The sequence below is a fragment of the Asterias rubens genome, chromosome 6 (genome assembly GCF_902459465.1).
Source record: "Asterias rubens chromosome 6, eAstRub1.3, whole genome shotgun sequence".
Lineage (NCBI taxonomy): Eukaryota > Metazoa > Echinodermata > Asteroidea > Forcipulatida > Asteriidae > Asterias > Asterias rubens.
Genome location: NC_047067.1, coordinates 21,543,669 through 21,566,674, shown reverse-complemented (window position 1 = coordinate 21,566,674; position 23,006 = coordinate 21,543,669). Strand labels below are relative to the sequence as shown.

The 23,006-nt window shown below is 38.1% G+C and overlaps 1 protein-coding gene across 1 annotated transcript; it reads right to left on the bottom strand.

Moving 5' to 3' along the window:
- Nucleotides 1-9,640: 9,640 nt before the first annotated feature.
- LOC117291846 (protein CNPPD1-like) lies at nt 9,641-21,774 on the bottom strand. Its single transcript, XM_033773778.1, has 9 exons — nt 21,668-21,774; nt 20,505-20,598; nt 19,608-19,689; nt 17,115-17,235; nt 15,469-15,541; nt 14,972-15,027; nt 14,516-14,577; nt 14,189-14,306; nt 9,641-12,008 (listed from the first exon to the last, which is right to left on the bottom strand). The coding sequence occupies exons 1-9, from the start codon at nt 21,728-21,730 to the stop codon at nt 11,145-11,147; spliced, it is 1,533 nt and encodes a 510-aa protein (XP_033629669.1). The 5' UTR covers nt 21,731-21,774; the 3' UTR covers nt 9,641-11,144.
- Nucleotides 21,775-23,006: the final 1,232 nt, after the last annotated feature.

The following is a 23,006-nucleotide window of genomic DNA, read 5'->3' as shown; positions in this document are numbered from 1 at the left end:
TTGCTGTCTTCCAAATCGCCTGAAATTTCATACCTAGGTGTAATTGGGGCGAGGAGCAGGAAAATCGTGGTTTTAGTCGTCTACGATAGCTACTTTTTGAGATAATGCCACATTTCGGATAGTACGACGGTTTAAAATCCAGATTAAAATGAATATTTGAGACCCATCCTATTGTTCCAGCAACCTGTAACTTGGAGACTGTCTTTTACACTTGACGAACTTCCTTTGGTTAAATTTTGAGGCAATTCGGAGAGAAAATGTTTCCGAGGCTGAAAAAACGTCAAGCTTACCCCCTTGTAGTTTTTTCAAAGATCGGCTGAAATTTTTGTCTTCCAAATCGCCTGCAATTTCATACCTAGGTGTAATTAGGGGCGAGGAGCAGGAAAATCTTGGTTTTAGTCGTCTACGATGGCTACTTTTTGAGATAATGCCTCATTTCGGATAGTACGACGGTTTAAAATCCAGATTAAAATGAATATTTGAGACCCATCCTATTGTTTCAGCAACCTGTAACTTGGAGACTGTCTTTTACACATGACGAACTTCCTTTGGTTAAATTTTGAGGCAATTCGGAGAGAAAATGTTTCCGAGGCTGAATACCCCCTTGTCGTTTTTTCAAAAATCGGCCGAAATTTTTGTCTTCCAAATCGCCTGAAATTTCATACCTAGGTGTAATTAGGGGCGAGGAGCAGGAAAATCTTGGTTTTAGTCGTCTACGATGGCTACTTTTTGAGATAATGCCTCATTTCGGATAGTACGACGGTTTAAAATCCAGATTAAAATGAATATTTGAGACCCATCCTATTGTTTCAGCAACCTGTAACTTGAAGACTGTCTTTTACACATGACGAACTTCCTTTGGTTAAATTTTGAGGCATTTCGGAGAGAAAATGTTTCCGAGGCTGAAAAAACGTCAAGCTTACCCCCTTGTCGTTTTTTCAAAAATCGGCCAAAATTTTTGCCTTCCAAATCGCCTGAAATTTCATACCTAGGTGTAATTGGGGGCGAGGAGCAGGAAAATCGTGGTTTTAGTCGTCTACGATGGCTACTTTTTGAGATAATGCCTCATTTCGGATAGTACGACGGTTTAAAATCCAGATTAAAATTAATATTTGAGACCCATCCTATTGTTTCAGCAACCTGTAACTTGGAGACTGTCTTTTACACATGACGAACTTCCTTTGGTTAAATTTTGAGGCATTTCGGTGAGAAAATGTTTCCGAGGCTGAAAAAACGTCAAGCTTACCCCCTTGTCGTTTTTTCAAAAAACGGCCAAAATTTTTGTCTTCCAAATAGCCTGAAATTTCATACCTAGGTGTAATTGGGGGCGAGGAGCAGGAAAATCGTGGTTTTAGTCGTCTACGATAGCTACTTTTTCAGATAATGCCTCATTTCGGATAGTACGACGGTTTAAAATCCAGATTAAAATGAATATTTGAGACCCATCCTATTGTTTCAGCAACCTGTAACTTGGAGACTGTCTTTTACACATGACGAACTTCCTTTGGTTAAATTTTGAGGCAATTCGGAGAGAAAATGTTTCCGAGGCTGAAAAAACGTCAAGCTTACCCCCTTGTAGTTTTTTCAAAGATCGGCTGAAATTTTTGTCTTCCAAATCGCCTGAAACTTCATACCTAGGTGTAATTAGGGGCGAGGAGCAGGAAAATCTTGGTTTTAGTTGTCTACGATGGCTACTTTTTGAGATAATGCCTCATTTCGGATAGTACGACGGTTTAAAATCCAGATTAAAATGAATATTTGAGACCCATACTATTGGTTCAGCAACCTGTATGATGGAGACTGTCTTTTACACATGACGAACTTCCTTTGATTAAATTTTGAGGCATTTCGGAGAGAAAATGTTTCCGAGGCTGAAATGAGATAATGCCTCATTTCGGATAGTACGACGGTTTAAAATCCAGATTAAAATGAATATTTGAGACCCATCCTATTGTTTCAGCAACCTGTAACTTGGAGACTGTCTTTTACACATGACGAACTTCCTTTGGTTAAATTTTGAGGCAATTCGGAGAGAAAATGTTTCCGAGGCTGAAAACACGTCAAGCTTTACCCCCTTGTAGTTTTTTCAAAAATCGGCCGAAATTTTTGTCTTCCAAATCGCCTGAAATTTCATACCTAGGTGTAATTAGGGGAAATCTTGGTTTTAGTCGTCTACGATGGCTACTTTTTGAGATAATGCCTCATTTCGGATAGTACGACGGTTTAAAATCAAGGTTAAAATGAATATTTGAGACCCATCCTATTGTTCAAGCAACCTGTAACTTGGAGACTGTCAAGGGTAGGTAAGATTGACGTTTTTTCACCCTCGAAATTTGTTTCCCCCCGCTTTGCCTCACAATTTAACCAAAGGAAGTTCGTCATGTGTAAAAGACAGTCTCCAAGTTTAAGATTGCTGGAAAACTGGGATGGGTCTCAAATTCATTTTAACCTCTCTTTTTGGAGGCACTGCTATATCAACAAGTAAGCGACATTGGGACAAGAACATGAATAGTCGGGTACCCTATAGTTGGTCTTATAACCCATGCTTCGTACCCAGTAATTTACCGCGTACACATGTATTCAAAATGATCTCCAACCATGCAGTTGACTCTGGCTGTCTCCGTGGACGATATTTAGAGCCTTTTTGATGTAGTTTTAATCTTCAGGGAACTGTTCAGGCAAGACTAATGTGTACTCGTTTATTCTGATTCAATATAAAGTCGTTCAAACCCATGGTAAAAGCAATGTTTGTGATTTGTTTGTTTCTATTAGCTATATGTCTACACTACGTTAGCTGGTATGCTGGTCTACTGTGCACAACACAATGGGTATGGTGTGTTATTGCTCAATATAATTCTCTGTTATAGTTAGTAGGCCTGTAGGTTGCTGTTTTCCCGTTGATTATTCGGAGATTAAAACAAAACGGGGATAACTTTCCGTATGGCGCCACCACTTTTTCACAAATTTTTACAAAAAGGGTTATCTAATTGAGGTAAATAAGATACTATATTATTTCATATCAAATGAAAAAGTGGTGGCGCCATACGGAAACTTTTCCCAAAACGGCCAGAAATTGGTGGTGAGGTCGTAAAATTGTTCCAATCTAATTATTCACTGCATACAATTGTTACAGCCTATCTATGGCAATGCTTTGATGTTGTACCCTGGATTTAAAACTTTGCATGGTGGAAATACGATATGGACAGGTTTGCGGTAACACCATGCAATGACTATCATCTCTAAATATGGGGTGGTTCTGAAAATAACCGTTGGTTTCAATTGACGTTTCGGTCAGTATAATCTGATCGCCTTTGGAGAAAAACAAAATTCTTTTATGATGCACAAACACTTGACGTTTAAATTTTAATTTTAATGATTTTAATTATTTAAATAAATAAAAATAAATAAAAAATTGCTGCTTAAAATAAATTTGAATGCGTATGTCAATTATTGTCTGAATTCTTTTCATATTGATTTAAAGAGCAGTCATAATGTGAAATGTAGAAACTCAAACATTAAACAAATATTGAATTAAAACATAAAGAATACTCCGTCCCGTGTCTTATTTAGAGTTCAATTTCATTAGATTATCATATATTTATTACATAATAACAAATGGTTTTGTTGGTCTCATTGTTACGCCCCCTGTTTGAATATGCCCCCCCCCCCCATTCGCCCGATTTGCCCGGCTTCTAGAGACTTTTTCAATCGCTAATATTTTCTCAGTTAGATAGACCCGTTTTAGTCCCGTGCATTTTATTTATCTCAAACACCGTCGAATTTGTGCATGCATCAACTCTGTTGTACCCAGTCCCAGTCTTTACATTACCTGGTGTACTATGGCATCGGGAAATCCTTGTAAAACACGCGAGTGGAAGGCACTCGCTATATACGTTTTGATTTAAAGTTGTCCATTCTAAGGTTTTTAATTAAACTCGAACCCATTGTTCATAAGAAGAGCGGTGGCCCAGTGGTAGAGCTCCGGATTCTGAGCGCAAAGGTACTGAGTTCGAGCCACGGCGTGTGTCTTTTTCTACGCGTAAGAATATTGGTTTAAGCGGAACCCTATGGCATAGGGAAATCCTTGCTTTATACCTAATAAATAACATGCGAGTGGAAGGAACCCGCTATTACGTTTTTATTTAAAGTTGAATTCATTCTAAGGTTTATATTTAAATTCGAACCTTTTGTTATGAAGAAGGACAGTGGCACAGTGGTAGGGCTCTGGACTCTGAAGCCAAAGGTGCTGAGTTCGAACCCCGGTGTGTGTTCTTTTTCTGCGTTGAAGAACATTGGTTTACGCGGTACCCTACGGCATAGAGAAATCCTTGCTTAACCCCTAATCAATAATTAATGCGAGTGGAAGGCATAAGTTACAATATGTTTTGATATAAAGTTGTTCACTCTAGGGTATAAAATTAAACTTGAACGCAAATGAAGTAAGAGTAGTAGTGGCGCAATGGAAGGGCTCCGGGCTCTACACCCAATGGTACATGGTTCGAACCCCGGTCTGTGTTCTTTTACTACGTTTTGATTTAAAGATGTTCATTCTAAGGTATAACATTAAACTCGAACGCAAATGAAGTAAGAGTAGTAGTGGCCTAGTGGAAGGGCTCCGGGCTCTACACCCAATGGTACGGGGTTCGATTCCCGATCTGTGTTCTTTTAGTATGCTTGAGAACATTGGTTTGCGCGGTACCCCATGGCATAGGGAAATCCTTGCTTTACACTTAATAAATAATTTGCGAGTGGAAGGCATAAGCTATAATACGTTTTGATTTAAAATTGTTCATTCTAGGGTATAACATTAAACTCGAACGCAAATGAAGAAAGAGTAGTAGTGGCCTAATGGAAGGGCTTCGGGCTCTCCACCCAATGGTACGGGGTTCGATTCCCGATCTGTGTTCTTTTAGTATGCTTGAGAACATTGGTTTGCGCGGTACCCTATGGCATAGGGAAATCCTTGCTTTACACTTAATAAATAATTTGCGAGTGGAAGGCATAAGCTATAATACGTTTTGATTTAAAATTGTTCATTCTAGGGTATAACATTAAACTCGAACGCAAATGAAGAAAGAGTAGTAGTGGCCTAATGGAAGGGCTCCGGACTATACACCCGAGGGTACGGGGTTCGATTCCCGATCTGTGTTCTTTTAGTATGCTTGAGAACATTGGTTTGCGCGGTACCCTATGGCATAGGGAAATCCTTGCTTTACACTTGTAAATAATTTGCGAGTGGAAGGCATAAGCTATAATACGTTTTGATTTAAAATTGTTCATTCTAGGGTATAACATTAAACTCGAACGCAAATAAAGTAAGAGTAGTAATGGCCCAATGGAAGGGCTTCCAACTCTGCACCCAATGGTACGGGGTTCGATTCCCGGGTGTTCTTTTACTACGTTTTGATTTAAAGTTGTTCATTCTAAGGTATAACATTAAACTCGAACGCCAATTAAGTAAGAGTAATAGTGGCCCAATGGAAGGGCTCCCGACTCTACACCCAATGGTACGGAGTTCGATTCCCGGGTGTTCTTTTACTACGTTTTAATTAAAAGTTTGTCATACGAAGGTTTAAAATAAAACTCGAACGCATATTAGTAAGAAGGAGCAGTGGCCCAGTGGAAGGGCTCTGGCCTCTGGACCGGAGGGTCCCGGGATCGAATCCAGCTTCAGAAAAGTTGGAGACGTTTTAAAAATGTTTTTTTTAATTTATTTTTTTAAACTTATATAAAAAAGAGCATAGGTTCGTTTTAAGTTTTAAGTTTCTTTTCTAAGCGAGTGCTAGCGGTGAGTGCCACTGCGCGGTGTGTGCCACTGTCTGGTGAGTCGAGACTTCTCGGACGGCAACCGCGCTGCCACCACCGGGGTTCGAACCGGGGACATTTTGCTTGGGAGGCCGACACCTACCCACGACACCCACTTGGGTCCCCCCCAGGATAATTCGCATTTTAGACCTGATAAACCTTCGGTTCATACTTTACACAGAAAGCTATGGCATGGGATTTCAGTGCTTTATACTTAGTATATAATTGAATACTCATTATAGGATGCTATGGTATGGGAATGTCAATGCTTTATACTTAGTGTATAATTTGCGAGTTGAATACTTTTCATAGGATACTATGGTATGGGAATATCAATGCTTCATACTTAGTATATTATTATACTTTATACTTTATACTTGGTATATAATTTGCGAGGGGAACACTTTCCACATGATGCTATGGCATAGTAAAATCAGTGCTTTATACTTTGTAATTTCGAGTGAAATGCACAAGTTGTGGGCTGGTTACATAGGCATGGGAAACTCATTGGTTCGGACTTAAAACATATTTGAGTTAAAATCTACACACTGTATAGTTTAAAATGGGAAAAGGGGTACGCATGGTACTATGGCATAGGGAAATCCTTGCTTTGCACTTGGTAAATAATTTGCGAGTGGAAGATATAATACGCTTTTACTGACGGGTATTGGTAGTAGATAGGGGACTCTTGTGTTCGGACTTAAAAAGTATTCGACGAGTTGAAGGCACACGCTGTAGGCATAAAGATAGACAATTAGTTTAATTAATGGGGAAATGGCACGCATGGTACAATGGCATAGGGAAATCCTTGCTTTGGACTTGGTAAATAATTTGAGAGTGGAAGGCATACGCTTTACTGACGGATAGACAGAGGACTCTTTGGTTGTGATTTAAAAAATTGGTGAGTGGATGGAAGGCGCACGCTGTAAGTATGGCGCTTGGTTTACAAGGAAACAAAGGCATAATAGGGGACTTAGAAAATAATTATTTGAGTCGAAGGCACACGATGTAGGTATAGAAAATTAGTTCGCAGGGGAAGTTGGTCTGGCATTTCGATGGGAATTGGGGATTGTCGGTCGCTGTGGAAAGGGTAGCGGGGTACACTGGGGTTGGGTGGCCGAGTCTTTAGTAGGCTAGCTGGGATCAACATGACGGCGGGAATATAACTTCTTTGAATTTCCACCAGTGTTCTTGGTGGGTACTCGCCGTGATGGTACACTTGGTTTTATTGAGTTTGATACAATAATTATTTGAGACATTGTTATATCGAAAATCAGGCAATAAAACCAATTACATCAAACAGTTACTAAGGTAGACGACTAAACCCAAGTTTTCAGGCGATTTTGAAAAACACAATTTTTTTTGGCAGATTTTTGAGAAAACGGCATGGGGTATAACTTGACGTTTTTTTCACCCTCAAAAAAATTTCTCTCAGATTTGCCTCAAAATTTAACCAAAGAAAGTTCTTTATGTGCAAAAGACGCTCTACGGATTACAGATTGCTGGAACAATTGGAAGGGCCTCAAATTAGTATTAATTTTAATCTTGATTTGGGGGCATCGAAAACTAGACAATAATATCTCAAAAAGTTGCCTACGACTCAGACCAAGGTTTTTCTGTGCACCTCGTCCTTCATTACACATCTGGATGAAATTTCAGACGATTAAAAAAATAAAAATAAAAAAATCGCCACTTTAAACATTTACATTATCATTTGGCAGTATAGGTGGCAAACCAGTTTTAGATTTACAACTTGATATGAGAAAGGCAATCTGCAAAGGCTTAAACATGATGTATCAATTATTTTGGATGGTATGCCTACGACTCCGAATGTCAGAGCACCGGTCATTTTGGTTGGTAAACAGTTTACGACAGCTCAGTGTTACATAACATGTAAACAAAAACTGACATAGAAACACGTAGGAGTGGCCGACACGAGTTGAAGTAGATAATCTATAAAAACTACAAAGAAAAGTCGATTGTTTCATCTGATCATGGAGGAATTCTTCATCCAGTATCTGATTGACGGCAAATTGGCAATGACAATGCAATGACCTATGCTCTAACGTTACAGCTACTTCCGGATTGCCGTTGTTCATGTTGAGCATGAAGGTGGAATAAAATTGCGACAAGAATTGCCCGTTTTATGACAAACTAGGTGGTTACACGCCTTCCACGAGGCCTTCATCCTATTCTACATTATTAACTTAATTAAGCTGCATGATAAAGCTTACCCAAAGAGACATTAAATCACATCAAATCATCCTAAGTATATCCATGGTGTTGACAACTTCACAAGCATGGCTGGTGGCCATTTTGAATATCGCGTCACGGCATCAAGCCGTCGAGTACCCAGACCTCTAATACTCTGTTGATGTTTATTTCGCGTAGCATGGAAATCGGGTACCTGTCGGTTGCTTTAGCTGGTTCCAACCACCGGTGCCTGTCCAAGATCAAAGGGGCAAACTGGCTCCCGCAAGATCTCGCGGAATGATTCGAAATGCGAGAATCGAAGGCTTGAATCATATTAAAGGTGATGAATAAACGCTTACACTGTAACTAATTGTTGTAATTAAACCAAGTAGCCTTACGTTTGTTTAACTTGAAATGATTTAGCGCAAAGTTGAAAGAACTAAAGGTAATATATGAGGTCTATTTTTTGTTCGTTTCTCAGCTTATTATTAATGTAGGAATAAAAAAATAATCTAACTTATTAAGCCTTCGGTACACTTCAACCACCCCCCCCCCCCCAAAAAAAAAAAAAATCAAAAATAATAATAATAATAATAATAATAATAATAATAATAATAATAATAATAACAATAATAATAATAATAATAATAATAATAATAATAATAATAATAATAATAATAATAATAACAAAATATGGCCATCTTATGCATGTTGTTGTGTTAGAAAATTGCAAAGATTTAACTAAAACGCAAGGCTTACCATTTGAATTTTTTTAACAAAAAATGCAAGGCTTTGAACATCCATTTTTTGTAGGGTAAACCGTTTTTGTTTACTGAAAAAGTTTAAAGAGATGAGCCTTGTGCCTCAAAATAAATACATCAATAAAAAATAAATAAAAAAAATACAAGCAAAACATGGGGTAGATGTCCTACAGTTTATCAAATTTTGGGCCATAAATTTAAGAAAACACAAAGAGTTGTTTTTATTCTCTAAAATAATGCGATAGGTACCTCTGACTCTGATGTGTTTTTAACTTGAGGAATAACTTTTATAAATAATAATTTCAACTTGAGGAATGGTTTTAGATATAGATTGGTCAACATCAAATCTCAATCTTAGAAAAAAATGAAAGGTACATGATGCCATCACTGAAGAAACCAGCTTCATTTTAATGCATACAAATCGAACTTCAAAAATGTGGTCAAATAATACAAATAAATAAAATCACAAGGCATAAGTCAAGCATTTGTTATCAATGTTTTGTAATTTTGTTTATTGGAATAGTACAATATAACACATTTGGCTTGATCAGAAATGTATAAGGTTAAATCACAATAGTTAAAGGCAGTGGACACTATTGGTAATTACTCAAAATAATTATTAGCATAAAACCTTTCTTGGTGACGAGTAATAGGGAGAAGTTGATAGTATAAAACATTGTGAGAAACGACTCCCTCTGAAGTGCCATAGTTTTCGAGAAAGAAGTAATTTTCCACAAATTTGATTTCGAGACCTCAGATTTAGAACTTGAGGTCTCGAAATCAACCATCTGAACGCACACAACTTCGTGTGACAAGGGTGTTTTTTTTTCTTCATTATTATCTCGCAACTTCGATGACCGTTTGAGCTCAAATTTTCACAGGTTTGTTATTTTATGCATATGTTGAGATACACAAACTGCAGTGCTTCTCACCAAGTAAGTTTAAAACTGGAAAGGCTTCAGCTATGCAAACTAGCAAAACTAAAAGAGCAATGAAGATAAGGCTAAAAAAATTCACTAAATAATTAAAATATTAAAACCAAGAAAGAAAAAAGTAAACAAGTACCATAATCAACATACCAGATTAAATCTCCAATATATAATGGGTATTAATTAATACATGCAGTTAGTATAGAGCCATTCCATACTTGATTAACTGTATTACACAACAGTATTGCCTGCAACATAATGACAAGTGAAAATTCAGGTCTCTTTTAATACTTAAAAGTATTGTTTCCTTTTTTAAATTTTGAAAAACTTGGGTCATTATTCCTTACCATTTTCATTTTTAAGTGTTCAGTGTGTTTTCTCAACAGAAACAAGATGGACACAAATAAAAGTAAATATATGGCAACTGGTTTTTGGGGCATTGAAACCCCACAGAACAATCTGCTTACACTTTTTTTTCTGTGCTTACAAAACAATTGTCAAGTCTCATGTGGAGGAAAAGGTATTTGTTTTTCTTGCAGTAAGCAGCACTGAAGGGTGACTCAGTATGCAATTCAGTAAGCAACAAACTATTGCTTACATGTGTGATGGAAATAGGGATTTTCTATTCACTTGAATTTTAAGGATTAATTTGTTTATACTTTGAAAACAATGACAATATTACAAGTGATTACACGAACTTCAAATTCCATGTGTAGGCAGTACTGTTGGGTAAAATATACAAACTAAAAAACTAAAAAACCCTGAATACTCTAAAATTTTGTAGAATCAGGTAACGTCATGCTTTTAAATACACTTGTTAGTTGGCGATTTGGGAAAAAACAGTAAAATTAGTAATGTGAATCACATAAATATTACCTCATGTCAAATAGCTATGAAGCAAAAGTTTGCACACTAGGTGGTGGACTAAAAAAAAAGAAATATTCAAATAGTAAAAACATTTGAAAAGCAACTTTTTCAAATGATAGAATTTGTCCGCAGCAATAGTGATGAAAACGTTCAAGAATTCTGGACAGGCTATATAGCTGAATCCATGAATTTGGACTGCCTTTCAGAAATCAAGAGAAATCTTTTCAAGTTTGCTGCCACCCAGTGTCTCAATGAGACCAGAATCGTCTTATAAACCTGCTCAGTGGACAAAATTACGGAACAGATAGGTTAGCCAAGTAAGAGTCATTAGTTAATCAGTGACATGAAATGGTAGACATTTGGGACTCTAGGTGGCAGCAGACAAAACAGGTAAATCCATTGTCTTACAAATTTGTGAACATGCTCAGAACAGTGGAAAATTACCAAGTATGCCTGCTGCCATCTAGCATTCCAAAGATCCCTCATTTGCATCTCATCTACATATTGGCTGGTACCTGATTTCTGGTAAACAATCTCTGTGACATTGCCCCTGGTCTCTCAATGGTAATTTCTTTGGTACCTAAGACTGTCACATCGACACTAGGATTTCAGAACTTGTTCTAAAACCAACCGTCAGGTCTGAAACTGGTGAAATGAGTGAAGGTATAGGTCTCTTTCCTCTGCATCCACGGTTTGAGCCAAGATTAGAGGACTTTAAGGAATTGTTACATTTCTCATAGTCCATTGAGCAGTAAGACTCCGCCCTTTGGATGGACTGACAACAGGCTCGATGTGGTGAGTGTAAGGCATTCTCGGTTAAGTTCAAGACGGGGAGGGGTTCTGGTCTGCTACAAGCGCTGCAAGATGATGGACGATGTTGTGAGTCAGACAGAGGATTGTCTTGAGTGCTGTTGTCTGTAGAAGAGGGTGGGTCTGACCAAGCAGTCAGTAAGGCATGATAGAACATAACGAGAGTTGATTGGACGGATCTCATCTTGGTTGTTGTGTATCGGGACCAGGACATACTACATGAGCAGTATCTCCCAGTACCTTCTGAACTCTGTGGGTAGCTACTCTGATTTAAACCACATCGGCATGACGATGCCTCCTCCTCCTCCTCCACTCCTTGAAGTCTCTCATGAGATGGTTGGAGTAACCGACCCTTCCTAGAGAGGTCTTGTTGTTCCAGTTCATACCAAGGCACCGAGCAGCGAAGAGAGTTATCGGGGGCAACTCTTTGGTCGTGGGTCAGATAGAAATGCAGAACGAGGTCAATCAAGGGATGGTTGAAGCCTTGGCTGGTCTCGGTAGACTTTGCAAAGTGAGAGCCCAGAGGTAGAGGAAGACAACCATTGGTTGGTTGGAGTGGGATGTTAGCGTGGTGGAGGAGTAAGGCAGACCATATAGTAGTGGCAGCACACACACTGTACACAAGCGTGCATATACTGATCACCTATGGGGAGATACAGCACAAAAATCACGTAATGGTTTTGTCAGCGGAGACAGTTCTAATTACTAAAGACAGTTTGTTTCATTTAGAAAAGTTGCCCCTGTGATTGGAAACAGTATAAAGTATATTACAAGCAACTCCATGAATTTGGAAAGTGGGAGTGCAAACTGAAAAAGTGGGAGTGCAACCTAAAATCACTACAAAAAAATAGAAACATTGTGTGCGTAGCACACAACACGAGCGCACAGCGACAAGTCTTCCCCCCCCCTTAAGGGCCCTGGAAGCTCTGGCTACTGTAGGTGCTCTCTGGTGGTTTCTGATGCATTTCTGGTACCTATTTCTCTGTTACAAGTACACTACTTTGATTTAATTTTTGTTTTCAACTCGAAAATGAGAGGCTTTAAAGCACAGATATTGTAAAGGTGATCGACGTCCACTATACATTATTTAACTCTATAAAATGTTTCTGGGTCAATATTAGGCCAGTTCAAAGCAGTTACTTTGACCATTGGACCATGGAGCTTAGACCCATTTAGCCTGAAATCATTTAAAAGCGATACAAATAATGCAGTACAAGTTTGCTGTCAACAAAATATTTTGGGCATGTGTTTCTCTTGATACAAATTTTTGCTTAAAGACTTTGAAGTCTTTAAGCAAAAAAATGAAGAGGTATTGAAGAAATTAAGAGTTATCATTTACTAATGTTAATTTTCTATCCATTCATGTCCATTCGATTTCAGAACTACAGGCCTAGAAGGTCAAGAAGCTGATAATAGTTTTTGTATTTATTTTAAACAAATCAATTAATTAATGTAAAATAATGATTCACACAAGTATTTGCAACCGATCAAAATGTCAAGAGTGATTTACATGTACCATAATTGTTTGCTTAATTTAAACTGACTGATCATGGTAATTAATATTTTCCTCAGTATTTGTTTAGGTTTCATAACGTTTAAGTCTTATAGGTTGTTTAATTGTTGAAACTGAGTCAAAGGCAATTTGTAAACAGTCTGCGGAGAATAAAGAACAAACAGTTACGAAAGACAGTGCCATATAAGTAGTTCCACTGGGCAAAAAAACGTACCATATGATTGAAAAATAAGTTTGGGAGGTCTACAGCAAAACCGACTTGAGATTTGTATAGAAACATGAACCAGTTTTTGAACCTTTCAAGCGGAAAATAAACATCGTTTGTCAACTGCATTAACACCAAAGAGATGCAAACATTGAAATCCAAACAAGTCTTGATGTTTCAAACAAACTCAACAACGAACAAACGATGTGCCCTTGAATTTCTAGAAGGAAAAAAGATCGTCATGTTTGCCGCCGTCGAGTTGGGAAAAACTGCGGAACCAATCTACAAAGCAACTGCAGAATGTATGTGGTAAAAGGTGCATTGGCCGCGTGTCACTTCGTTACCAATACTGACGTCATAGTAGAAAAATCCAGAGGGCGATGGTTTGTAGGATCGTGGAGATGAGATTGGTACCTAAAATAATCTGAACGAAAACGCGTGTGAATTCGCCTCTATCATACCACGCATGCATGGAGTTCATGCTGCCTGCTGATGACGGTCAATGACGACGACTGACTGTTGAAACGAAGTCTGCGTGTCTCGCTTGCGTTGTGTAATTTGCACGTGCGTTGTCTAATGTGTGGTTTGTGCGTTGTGTCTTGTGTGGTGGTAATGTGGTCAGCGTTTTCGAGGCAACTTCGAGTGATTGTTTTATGGTTGCGTTGTTGAAATTTTGACTCAAAAGGAAGAAGGAAACCTGGTCAACATATCTAATTTTACTCATTGCTGTTTTAAACTGTTCAAAAAAAAATAATAATAAAAGCAGTTCAGTAATTTTCACTGAAATTATTGGACAGCACGGCTTCACCCAAGCAGTGCATCAAATTTTTGCCCATGTTTTCAGCCCAACTGGCCGTGCTAACACGGCGTGCACGGCTCGCTAGCTAACACGTTGCAAGCAAGCTATCAGATGAAATATTACCAACTTTGTTTAGAAAAATCATCCCAACTACTACTGAGCCCTTGTACAATCTGATACGCACCACAATGTAGTTTAGGAGTCAATTCTTTTGTGTACATTTTGACTCCCAAAATTGCAGACAAGATAATAGGCGTGTGGAAGAGTGCTGCACATTGTGAAATGTAAATAGATAACAATTCTTACCTTAACCATGTGTTCTATGAGAGTGGAGCAAGCTTCGTACCAGCCAGGATGCTGCATGAGTATACTCAAATCAGTGTACGTATACCAGCCTCTTTTTCCTCCTTCACTCAATGCGATCCTACCACAAGAGATAAAAAGAGTCAGAGTTCAGACCATAGAATGAGAAAATGTAACAATAAAACAGGCCTGTAAGCTTCAAGGGCACCACGGCAATGTCCAAGGGGCGTCAAGTATCAGGCTGCTTTTTATGTATCCGTCTGTTTTTTAAGCTTGGAAATAACCCAGTGTGTGTTCATAGTAAAGTCAAGATGATTTTGTACAACATACCTTGTTTCAATTCCAAGGAGAAAATCGTAGAAATCCAATGGATCCACCAACAGCTTCCAGTCCTAAAATATGTAAATAAGATGTGAATATTCATTATGATGAACCAGCATCTTCCCTCGTTTTCAAGTGGAAATATTAAAATATAAATTGGCAAAGAAAGCTATTCCAGCCTGAACAATGACAATATGTAGTGAATGTATTTACACAATACACAGTCAACCCTCCTACTCTCTGACCATTCAATATCATCCAATTTGGTTTAAAAAGATTAATAAACCAGCTATTATGGTGAATGCATCTACAATACACTAGTATTTCAGTGCACAGTTGTTCGGCCATACATAGCCGAGGAATGTTGAGATGGTTAACTCACTGGAAAATTGTAGTGCCCACAATAGGAGGGCTTAAGACTGACTTAAAGTAAAAAAATATACAAAGAAAAAAATCCATACTTACAATGGCAGCCAGGAACTCCATCTCAAGATCATGAACTCGGTTAACGTCAACTTTAGCTGAGTACGAGAAGACAAAACATTGTTCTTATCAATCCAGATAAAACTACAGGCAGGTGAAATATGACTTGAAGGTTTGCATGGTGGAAAGACAGTAAACACAGACATGTGATTGTATAGTTTCAGCAAATCTATTATAGCAGGGGAGGGGGGGTGTGGTTACAACTTCAGAAATCAACCAAGTTGCATTCATTGAAAATGAAAGGGTAATAATTCCTGAGGGTGTACATTGACCGTTCTGTTGGACCGCCGTTCCATTGGAACATTAATAATAAAAACATGCATATCACCTAGGATTGCTCCAAAAGTTTGGCAGAATATTGCGGCCAAGCGACACATTCTGGTGGTCAATTGGATTACAGGTATATATGCCTACAGGGACGTGCTTTCAAGCTTAGAATGTGCCCAACATTTGAGACTCTCCCTAAACTAAATCCGTACCTGCGGCTGCCCACTCATCATTGTATAGTTCCTCTTCTTCTCCTTCATCATAAAGAAACTTGGTTGCAATCATCTGAGAATAACAATCAAAATCTTTACATAAGCATTTACATTATATTATTGCAGTACCTTGCTGCTGAAATATAGGGTTCGAACTTCCTCTACCTACTGGACAATCTCTGTGGTCTAATATAAGCTTGGGAGAAATATTGCTTTTATTTTCCCATGATATATCGTCAAAAAAATATCCCAATATTCGATTATATCACGATTTATATTTTAGACAAAAAATTATAACATCTTGCGATGCCCTATTTCAGTGCTTTAAGAAGTTTAAAATTCTGACATCTTGTGATGCCCAATTTCATTTCTTTTTATAAGATAGTTACAAATCGGGGTATGGCTCTGTGGGGTGTACTGTCTACCCATGGTGTTGCACATGGGACTTTCAGTTACACCATAGAGTTCTATTACACACACATAAAGTCTCTTTTAAAGTGTCTACTGTACATGTGTGCATATTTAGCTAATATATTCTTTAATATCCGAATATCAACGGACGTCAGGCGACAACTGAGAGGAATGTTTTGTCTGAATCCTTATGAAACTTCTATTAAGACAGCATAAAACAGCATAAGTATTTAACTACGCTCACCTCTATGAAGAGTTAAAACAATGACATTTCTGACATAATTTGTTCAAAGATTACGAAAGTTTTCCTTCTTGTAGAGTCAATCACAATGAAAAGAAAAAGCAAATCGCCATCTTTAAATTAGATCTGGTTATTTTTATGAATGAACCGAGTGACACTGTCATAAACTAATATCAATACGCCCATAAGATCTCATTCACAAACGAACAGCGCCCTCTAGCGGCGATAAAACTATTCAAATATCCGGTTAATTTCTAATAGTTGGCCAGCCGTATCCGAATACCAAAATTTTACTATTCGCGCAGCATTAGCGCAGAAGGCTCTCACACGGGGGAGGTAAATGACACATTGTGTTACTTCTGCAGTGTCTGTGGGAGACCGCCTGGGCACTAGAGTCTTTTGATGGGTTTTTTTCAAAGAAACCCTGGTATTTCCGGATCAATTGTGGAATCTTGCGGTTGTTTCTGCGACTTTATATTTTTTTAAACAGCCCTTCGTGGTTGCAAGACGTCTCAATTAGGGAAGACATCAAGATACTTCATCAAAACCACGATTTGCCGATAATTTGATTAACAAGAAATCAAGACGATACGGATATCGTCTAAGAAATGGTATCGCAATTTTCGATTATATCGAGATATCGTCCAAGCTTAGTCTAGTAGTAGTCAGACATCTTCTCTAGAATCGCAAAGATTGTGGGTTCGAGTCCCACTGGAGTGATATGAGTCCCAGAGGACTCAGGAATGTACTAAGTATATATAGAGGTTTACATACATCGGTGTTGGGGTAAAATTAAATGACACTACGAGTTCCAAATCCTCCAAAATACTACCTTGGAAGTCTGACTTTGTAGGATTTCACAAAGAGTTAAGATTGTACTGTGTGCGTTTCAATCTTAATTGCTATCGTAAAGTGTGACATCACAAAACAAATCACTTTGGTAATATTGACAACTTGTAATAAGGTGAAATGAGCCCTGATTTGCTGAACCTACCATCGATACCAGAAACAGTTCAGCAGGTTTGATTCTATTCACATAGTCCGGGTTGCTTTCCTGTAGTCGTTTAGTGTACATCATACTAAGAAAGAGACTGCACTGGGTAACATGAGCCCTCCTGCAAATAAAACAAAAGGAAATTATCATGTTACATGACATACTGAATGACCATGTTCAAATTAATTACTGAATGCTCAAAAAACTTGATGCAAATCTCATAACAAGTTCCTGAGTTTACATTTTGAAAATTAGTCCTTTTTTGTTATTCTATTTGTATCAGGCCTTGAATTTATCCACAGAACCAACGGCAAGTGCAGTAGTGCCCTGTGCGTTTGCTGTGGTGCCCTTAGCAAAGTTTCAACACAAATTTACATTTTCCTCATAGATGTGCCCAGAGGAAAATTGCCGACTCATTCAAGAGGGAGGTACAAGGCCTGTTTCAAATTTTAAATTCTGGCAAACCCATAGTTCTACAGCGTGGGGTCCAGAGCCCGCTAAAGGGTCCTTGAGAATTGTTTTAATCATAGATGCTCTGTGGTGCATTCTAAGGTAAACCCTGGCCACTTTCCTCAAGGTTTTTTTTGGTGGGAGAATAACATGAATAATTAGTTAGGGTGTGAGTGAGTGAGAAAGAACCTTTGTGCAAATGCTGTGTGAAGTCAGTTGACATCACAACCTGAGAGTGAGAGGGTGTGTGAGGTTCTGCTCTAGCCACCAACCAGTGCATGTTCCTGAGGCAGATTTCTGCATCAGTTGGCATACCATTTTTATGCCAAAGCTGAAGCTCAGTTGACTCGGCCACTAAGGCAAATCATTCAAAGTTTAACGCGGTATTGCCACAAGCCAGCCAACACATGTATGAGGGCAAGCAGACTCATCCAGCACAACCCAAGAATACGACGCATTTGAAAACCATGGCCTTGAGTGAGGATTGAAGTTTAACTGAAAGAATTGACGTATTGGTGAGTGACGGTGAAGGAGCTACTGAAGCCAGGGTACAGAGTTCAGAGAGAAGCTCATAGAAGACGGGGAAATCGTCGGAAGGGCCAGAGTGCTTAGAGACTAGAGGGACAGAGTGTCCTTGACCTAGCCAACAGTGACGGCCCAGAACCAGTATCACTATCAGTTTGTTTTATTTTCGTTTGTAAATTGATTTGTTAGTTTTAACTAAGGTTGACGATGCACCGAAACTGATAATACTTAGTAATTAATAGTTGAATGACAACCACTGCATTGAAGTGAAATTGCGAGAAGATAAAAGTGTTTGGTAATGCATGTCCACCTGGACCAAATTGTAAAACAATTTGTGTTATTGAATGTGAAAGAGCCCCCTCTGAAGTTGCGTAGTTTTCGAGAAAGAAGTAATTTTCCACGAATTTGATTTTGAGACCTCAGATTTAGAACTTGAGGTCTCGAAATCAAGCATCAGAAAGGACACAACTTCGTGTGACCAGGGTGCGACAAGGGTGTTTTTTCTTTCATTAATATCTCGCAACTTCGACGACCGATTGAGCTCAAATTTTCACAGGTTTGATATTTTATGCATATGTTGAGACACACCTGCTGTGAAGACTAGTCTTTGACAATTACCAAAAGTGTCCAGTGTATTTAATTTTATTTTGATATAACTGCCTGTGAATAATTTTGAATGTAAAATAAAACGTGTACGCTTTAACTGAATTGGACAACTAAAGGATTCTGGTTTTAAGACTTATTTCTGTTTGTTTTGAACTCTGACACCCTTTTCTGACACCCTTTTTGTTCATAAAAATTAAACATCAAGATAATAAAGAATCTGAAGGCCTCTGAAGAATAGGCTAAAATTTTTAACATGAATATAATTATCTCAAACATCATGTGGTTAAACAACATGTAAATTTATTATTCAGAGAGCAGAAAAAACAAACCCAAGCCAAAACAAACAGATGTTTGAGAAATTTCCAAATGCAGTGAAAAGAGTCTGACTATGAATCACACTGGAGACGGTAAAACAGGCAAAGCATAATTTCTTGACATGTTCAGCTTATACAATGGAATGAAAAATAATATGCAGGGGTTTCCCTCAACTTTTTCTCCAATCACCCGCCGGGCGAGTCAACCAAAAATTTGGATTGCCTATGGCCTTTTTTCACTAGCCTGCAATTTGTATTAACATTTGTATGTGACGTGTGGTTTTGTGCATCGTTTTGTTATGATAATTGTACGTGTATTCTGAAACGACTGATGTACACCTTATTTCTAAAATATTTCTGTTGTAAATTTACAATGCATAGTAAAAAACTGTAAACCTAGAAAGCATAGCGGAGCACCTAGTCTTTTCTATAAGTTGGAGAACACTGGTCTATGCTTAGCAAGTTTCTATCATTACATGTTTTATGAAATGTGGTTCTGGCAGGCTACTCAACAAACTTTAAAACTGTCAAAATTCACAAGGACTGGTCATAAATTTGCAGGAGCGTCTAGAAAGTAGAGAAAGAAAGGGTTGCATACCTTGTGACATTAGCGACATGTCTTTTACTCAATTGCCCCATGCGACCCTGATCAGCATTCTCAAACAGCTCCACAACAATATCTGACAATAGCAACAAATGAAATCCAATCAATTAATTCACTATTGCAATACTAATCCTAACGCATAACAACAATAGTAATAATCAATAATGTTGCACTTATGAAATGTGCAAATCAGGCTGCAGGCATGATATTTGGTCTTTGGAAAAAGGTAGGAATATGTCAAACTAAAAGGGCTGACCTGCATGTAAACATGGTGTGTAGGGTTTTAAATAGCACTTCTGGGTATTTAATAACAATTTTCAAGATTTTCCCAAGGGCAAAGAAACAAATCAGAAATTTTAAATAATCAGGCCTGGCAATTGAAGATCCAATTATTTATCAACATGTGTCACAGTAGTTTGCAGTCCATTTAAAGTTACAAAAAGTAGTAGTCTTTATAAACCCCCCTAAAATATTCTGCCTTTTCATTGGTTTGGGGCGCGTCACATGGTATGTCTTAGTTTACTAGAAACGGTGGCTGTGCATCGTTTGCCGTGTGATAGTCCGACGACTATCACACGACGTGCAGTACCTAGACGTCTTTTTTAACCACCTCTAACCCAATCAAGTGTGCATCTGTGTATCTGAAACGCGCGTACGAACGTTACGTGTACGAGGATGATAAATAGTCTGTTGGGGTGTTGTAAACCAAATATTGACTGCTTTAACTCATGCTATGGTTAAAACTCCGACTCCCTCGGTGATCCCGGGACCGTTACTTTTCCCTCGACTGCGCCTTGGGGAAACAGAATGCTCCGGGGATCACATCGTGAGTCGTAGTTTAAACCATAGCACATGAAGCAGTCAATATTTGTAAAAATCTAGCTCACTCACCAGTCAGAGGAAGTGATATCTCATCACAATCTGCTCTTCCAGCATACAGCGTCTTCTTCATGCGCTTAGAGAGTTCAGCATGGACAGGGGAACACTGCAACAATAACATAAACACAAACTTTTAATTTTATCAACAAATGTTAAGTTGGAAGATCAATTTCATGGCTTGAATTTTCAACAGTTTGAAAGTGATTTAGGCTAGATATAGATGCATTATGACTGTTCTAGGTACGTTTGACGGTTAACAAATGTTCAAATGTTCTTTTAAAGTACATTTATAATTTGTTGTCTGACTCTGAGGGGTCGTGAGTTGTCGTTTTTTTTAAGTAAGTGCCTCCCATGCACACTGACTCAACTGAGGGTTTTGATTATCAGAACTAATTAAAACTCATCTATTTCTACCTCCGTCATGCTCATTCAATACGCATGCCAAAGAAGGTACTATCACAATCAATTTCAATCATGCAATTTCCAATGATTTTACTGTTATTTTTGTTTGTTTTAGGGGCACAAGTCCAGTGTTCTGCAAAGTTGTAAATGTAATGCTGTAGGGCCTATTGCTACGTATATAGACGGCACACACGATAGAAAAGTAAAAAAACTAACTAACCATAATTAATTTAATCTTATCTAAGTATTGTAAAACAATAACCATGTCATGATGATGATATTGATAAATAAAGTAAAATTACTAACCTAAATAAATCACCATCATCATCAATCATCGAACTAGCCCCACTTGTGTGGCCAAGGATAGCTGAATCCTTAGTTAGGATTCAGCTATCCTTGGCCACACAAGTGGGGCTATCGTAACGTATCATCGAACAGTAAGTAAGCAGGTAAGTAAGCAGGTAAGTAAGTAACGGTGGTGGCCGTCTTGTTTCAAATGAATAATTATGACCAATTATATGTTGGAAAACTCAAATGATAAGGCAAATATTGTGAACGAAAGTGAAGTTACTCAACGATGTCGCAATACAAATCATCTCTTGCCATTCATCGTGCGTAACGTAACCAACACACATGAACAAACATAGAGAATGCATACAGCCCGTGTGTTTTGTGACTGAAGAACATTATCGTCAACTTCAATATGCTCCTCGATTATGACAAATTTCTACTACAAATCTATTCCTTAAGGTCGTTTAGGAATCTATACTTACTTCTAAATCGTCTATATCTTCGTATGTTCTATCCAACTCGCTCAACCGCCCCAATAATTCCATTTCGGAAGAAGACTTTCCTCACTTCTTCACTCAATTTTTCTAGAGTAGTGCGCCAACTGCAGAAAGGATGCGGTTAAGGTATAGCTTTCTGCACGCACAGTAAACACGCGCGCTGTCACCCCATCAACGCCCTTTGCTCTAGAACATATGGAGTAAAAGATGGTATGAATATTCATATTAAACCCTTCCATTACCTCAGTAAAGTTCCATTTTGTTAATTTACTATATAAGATGGTATACATTTTGTTTCTTATACTTTTATTTCAAATTCTCTTTGACAAACTTCCTGGGCTCAATTTCATGGCATTGTTTACCAAATATGTCTGCACTTCTGGACACCCTGTAGGGCTATAAACTGTAGACTTGATTCAAGTCTTAGATTGCGGTTATTCTTATGCATCTCTCAGCCACGAAAAGATATGCCCTCACATTACTAGCTATCACGCGCCCTAACTTGATCATAGGCTAAATGCCAAAGGTTGATCACAAGAGGGCGCTGTTTGTAGCAGCTATCAGGACGACTAAAAAGCCACGATCAAAGACATGGAACCATGTCTAGGCTAGTTGAGGCCTACCATGATCTCTGCCCTCCCTCCTGGGTGATGAGAAGCAATTATGGTAGATTATAAACCGTCTTGCCAAAGGGTACAACTATCGTGAGGATTCGAGCCCACACTCTAACGACTTTGTTACCCGAGCTTGCGCCCAAGACTTGACACCTCCCTTCTCAATCTAACTGACAAGACACGATTAATCAAATGCACTGAAACAGTCAAAATGTATTTTTTAAATACTTTATTTGTGTTTATGGTACAATGCTTGTCCACAAAATATACATATATACAATTAATTACGCTTTTAATCTGAAAGTGCGAATGACAGTGCAACATTTTATAATATATCATTACCAAGTTCGACACAGCAGAAAATACTGAGGAAAACAGATCATGCATATTCAAAAATAGGACAAGAATGGCGTTCTAGACACTACAAAAATGGGTGAAAATGTGTTATTTGGTTCAATTCCCCTTGACTCAGAAGTTTGAATGCATTTGTATAACAAGGATTTAGTTACTGCTTCTTCAACTAAGAAAACATTGGTTTAGTTTTTAAAGGTAATTGTTTATACCTACAAAATATTTCACAAATAAACACAAACCACAAAACTGAATTTAAAACTGTAGGGTGACATTTCCATGTAGGTCAATAAATATGTATGTTTTTGGTTGGTTTTTCCTTTGCTCAGTGTTTACTGTAAAGACAGTCGCAATCAAAG

What these genes read in the sequence shown, in the direction of transcription:
- LOC117291846 (XM_033773778.1), bottom strand. Translation starts at nt 21,730, where the DNA reads ATGGAATTATTGGGGCGGTTGAGCGAGTTGGATAGAACATACGAAGAT. An exon ending in TGATGAGTGGGCAGCCGCAG is followed by an intron (nt 15,028 to 15,468) that starts GTACGGATTTAG and finishes TCTCGTACTCAG; the next exon opens with CTAAAGTTGACGTTAACCGA. An exon ending in TCATAGAACACATGGTTAAG is followed by an intron (nt 12,009 to 14,188) that starts GTAAGAATTGTT and finishes ATCTCCCCATAG; the next exon opens with GTGATCAGTATATGCACGCT.